This window comes from Myotis davidii, unplaced genomic scaffold (genome assembly GCF_000327345.1).
Source record: "Myotis davidii unplaced genomic scaffold, ASM32734v1 scaffold221, whole genome shotgun sequence".
NCBI lineage: Eukaryota > Metazoa > Chordata > Mammalia > Chiroptera > Vespertilionidae > Myotis > Myotis davidii.
The window spans coordinates 7,070,770-7,074,867 of NW_006293349.1; the positions used below are offsets into that span (position 1 = coordinate 7,070,770).

The 4,098-nt window shown below is 47.7% G+C and overlaps 1 protein-coding gene across 1 annotated transcript in view; it reads right to left on the minus strand.

The window, feature by feature from the left end:
* GTF3C3 (general transcription factor IIIC subunit 3) overlaps positions 1 to 4,098 on the minus strand; it is a 32,004-nt gene that overhangs the window by 16,242 nt on the left and 11,664 nt on the right. Inside the window, exons 7-8 of the mRNA XM_015566121.1 lie at positions 1,346 to 1,493; positions 760 to 832 (exon numbers count right to left, since the gene is read on the minus strand). Of these exons, the coding sequence (XP_015421607.1) occupies positions 760 to 832; positions 1,346 to 1,493 (221 nt within the window). The remainder of the gene's footprint in view (positions 1 to 759; positions 833 to 1,345; positions 1,494 to 4,098) is intronic.

A 4,098-nucleotide genomic window follows, 5' to 3' on the forward strand; every position in this document is an offset into this window, starting at 1 on the left:
CATAGACTCCCACTTTCTTTCAAATCTACAAAGAACTAAAAAGACTAAAAGACAAACAAAAATATACGAACTCTCTTTTCTTCTTAAATTCAAAAGCCTCCTTTAGTCTTCACTACAAAGCCAAGTGAGAAAGGGATAGAATAATACAGTGCTGAAGTTTGAAGAATTTTTTCAATGCTTATGTTTCAGGTAAATTAGTAGAGAGCATTTTAAGTCCTTTTTGAAAAGTAAATTGCTTTGATAAGCTGTTCAGGAACCCAGTATTCCTTCTCGTAGCACTAAAAAGACCCTGGGTCAGCCCTAGCCTGTTTGGCTCAGTGGATAGAGCATCAGCCTGTGGACTGAAGGGTCCCAGGTTCAATTCCGGTCAAGGGCATGTGCCTTGGTTGCGGGCACATCCCAGTGGGGGTGTGCAGGAGGTGGCTGATCGATGTTTCTCTCTCATCGATGTTTCTGGCTCTCTATCCCTCTCCCTTCTTCTCTGTAAAAAAAATAATCCATGGAATATATTAAAGAAAAAAAAGAAAAAGACCCTGGGTCAACAGAAAAGCCATGTTCAAAAGGACATGAAGAATAAAAGGGACTGAAAACAACGTTTTGGAAAAGATTACGTGTACGTGAATAATCACAAGAAAAAGATGTGATATCCCTCTTAGGGAAAAATGCTTCTTGGGAAAACTTGCTATGAAAAGAGTAACTGTCAGGTTCAACACGAACAAGGGAGGATTCTATACACTTTCTAGGAAGAGAAACTACAACCTGTATTCTCTTCTGAAGTGCCTTCTTCCGTAGCTCTTTTTTCTAGCATGATTCCAGAAAAATCCATAATTACCTACAAGAATTGAAGGAGGGAGAGAAAATAATACAGTAGGTATGTATAAAAAACCTTTTCACAATGCAAAGGTTTGAACAGTTAATTTAAATATTCCTTACAACATATAAATGGGCTATAAAAAGCATCAGTAAGTCTCTTTAATATAAGGAACCACTGTGACACATTAATATTTTTATATAATTTTAACGAATGCTTAACTGCAGACATGTAATTCCTGTATCAAAGCAATAAACTTTCCCCAACAGGTTATGAACTGAATGACAGCACTTAGTCTGGCTGAGTCTTGCCACCCTGAAGTACAGCTATGCCTGGCACCTTTTACCAGGTGACAACTACATTTTATATTTCATATGGAATCAGTATAGAATCAGAAATGTTTCCATACATATTTCTTTACATAATTTAGCACATAAGTAACATATATAACTAAAATGAGAAAACTGTCTATTTGTAAAAATTTCTAGAACACAGAAATGAGTTTCAAACCTAAAGAGAGACACACGTTCCTACCTCCAGAGCTTTGTCGTACTGTTTGTTAGAAATGTACAGTTCAGCTCCTATGTTAACATCTTCCATGGAGACTAGGCCCTGGTGTTTTGAGAAAGCTTCTTGAATTACATTAATAGCTGAGGTAACGTCATTGGCTTCATAGTAACTCCTAAAAAGGTAAATGACAAAAGGATAGATTATAAAATTCATTTATTTGCTTAGGCCCTGTAGCTGATTTTCCTTTTCTTAAAATTTGAGAAGAGAAGCAATCTTTAACATCATAATCAGGGCTGGTTCAGAGAAAGATGTCCAATGTCAGCATAGCAATGTCAATGTCAATACCTCTCTCCCACCGCTCCCACACCATCCACTCACCCTCTGCAGCCCAACACCAACTCTCCTCCCCCCAGGGGCTCTACACAGCATTGGTCCTACCCACCTCACAGCCTCTGCACCTTCCGGTCCTCACTCCCCTCCTTCTCTGTGGCACTGTAATTATTTCCTGCGCATCTCCTTAATACTCCGCCCTTCTCTCCATTTATCAAAATCATATGATAAAACTCCAAATATTAGTATACCTGCTTGTTACTCCAAATGTACCTGCTCTCCACCACCAGCTGCCCATGCTGACTGGACTCATTCTAAATGAGTGACCACTAGCCTCCAGCGACCCGGTCAGCAATCCTGACATGTTACACTGACACTGGACATCTTTCTCTGCATCAGCTCTGATTCTGATTTTAAAGACGACTGCTTCTCTTCTCACCATTTCCCTGGCCGGTGACACTCTTCCCTACCGTCTGCTCCCATACCACCTTCAGCTCACTCTCAGGTCAGTGAGACCGTAACATAGGAAATGAACCCTCCTCCAATCACCCTATTAAAATGACACACTCCTATTCCTCAACTTCCTATCCCCTTCCCTGCTTTGGTTTTCTTCATATTACTTATCAACACCTCACAAACCATAGAGTTAGTTGTTCATTTGATCACTGCCTATGTCCCCCAACTAGAATGTAAACTCTACAAGGGCAGGGAATGTTAAAACTCATTTAATACTGGATCTCCTGGTGCTTGTACAGTGCCTAACACATCCTATCTAATAAAAGAGAAACATGGTAATTGGCATATGACTGCTACCCTTCCCATTGGCTAATCAGGGCAATATGCAAATTAACTGCCAGCCAAGAGGGCGGCCGGCAGCCAGGCAGCTTGAAACTAACATGAGGCTGGCTTGCTTCAGTGACGGAGGACTCCAATGTGCCCGGCCTGCCGCTGTAGGCCTCTGAGCTGCAACTCTAAGCAACTATGTAACAAATATAGAAGCTAAACAAAACCCCAGAAACCTGCTGGGCTTCAGCCAGCAGGATTGCAACATTGTAAGCAAAGGCCAGAAACCTACTTTCAACAGCGGAGGCCTAAGAGCTGGAGCCAAGCCTCAAAGCTAAAGCTGGCCCAGAATAAAAACGAAAAAAAAAGAAAAAAAGGAGCGGTTGGGAGCTTCAGTCACCCCCAGCCTGAAAACAGCCCTCAGCCTCTCACCCAGACTGGCCAGGCACCCCAGTGGGGACCCCCACCCTGATCCAGGACACCCTTCAGGGCAAACCAGCCGGCACCCACCCACGCACCAGGCCTCTATCCTATATAGTAAAAGGGTAATATGCCTCCCAGCACTGGGATCAGCATGACAGGGGGCAGTGCCCAAACCCCCTGATCGCCCCGTGGCTCTGTGTGTGACAGGGTGTGGCACCCCAACCCCCTGATTGGCCCTGCTCTGTGACAGGTTGTGGTGCCCCAAATCCCCCGCCTCCAAGGGCCCTGCTCTGTGTGTGACGGGGTAGAGCCATAACCTCCCGATCGGCCCTGCCCTGAGTGTGAGAGTGGTGGCGCCCCAACCCCCTGATCGGCCCTGCCCTGTGAGTGATAGAGGGCGGCGCCCCAACCCCAATGGGCCCTGCTCTGTGCGTGACAGGGGGCAGCACCCCAACCCCGATTGGCCCTGCTCTGTGCGTGACAGGGTACAGAGCACCAACCCCCCTGATGGGCCCTGCTCTGAGAGTGACAGGGGGGCAGGGCCCCAACCCCCTGATTGGCCCTGCTCTGTGCGTGACGGGGGTGGCACCGCAACCTCCCCATCGACCCTGCCTTGAGTGTGACAGGGGACGGTGCCCCGACCCCCCAATCGGCCCTACCCTGAGCGTGACTGAGGGTGGCATCGCAACCTCCCAATCTCCCTGCTCTGTACATGACAGGGGGCGGCGCCCCAAATCCCCAATCGGCCCTGCTCTGAGCCCGACCAGGGGCTGCACCTAGGGATTGGGCCTGCCCTCTGCCACCCGGGAGCAGGCCTAAGCCAGCAGGGCGTTATCTCCCGAGGGGTCCCAGACTGCGAGAGGGCACAGGCCAGGCTGAGGGACCCCCCCTTCCCCCTGAGTGCACAAATTTTTGTGCACCGGGCCTCTAGTCTACATTAATAAAAGGGAAAGATGCAAATTAACCATCACTCCAACACCCACAAGCCAGGCCCACCAGCCAATCAGGAGTGAGTATGCAAATTAACCCAACTAAGATGGTGGCAGCCATGGAGCTGGAGTGAGCAGGAAGCTCCGGTTGCCCCCAGTGATGGAGGAAGCCAAGCTTCCCGCCTGCCCTGGCCAGACCTGGGCTCCGCTCAAGGCTACAAAGTTTCAATTATAGAAGATAAATAAATCCCAGATACCTGCTTCCAGCCTGCCCCCCCCCCAAAAAAAAAAGGAGAGGCTGGGAGCTTGGGT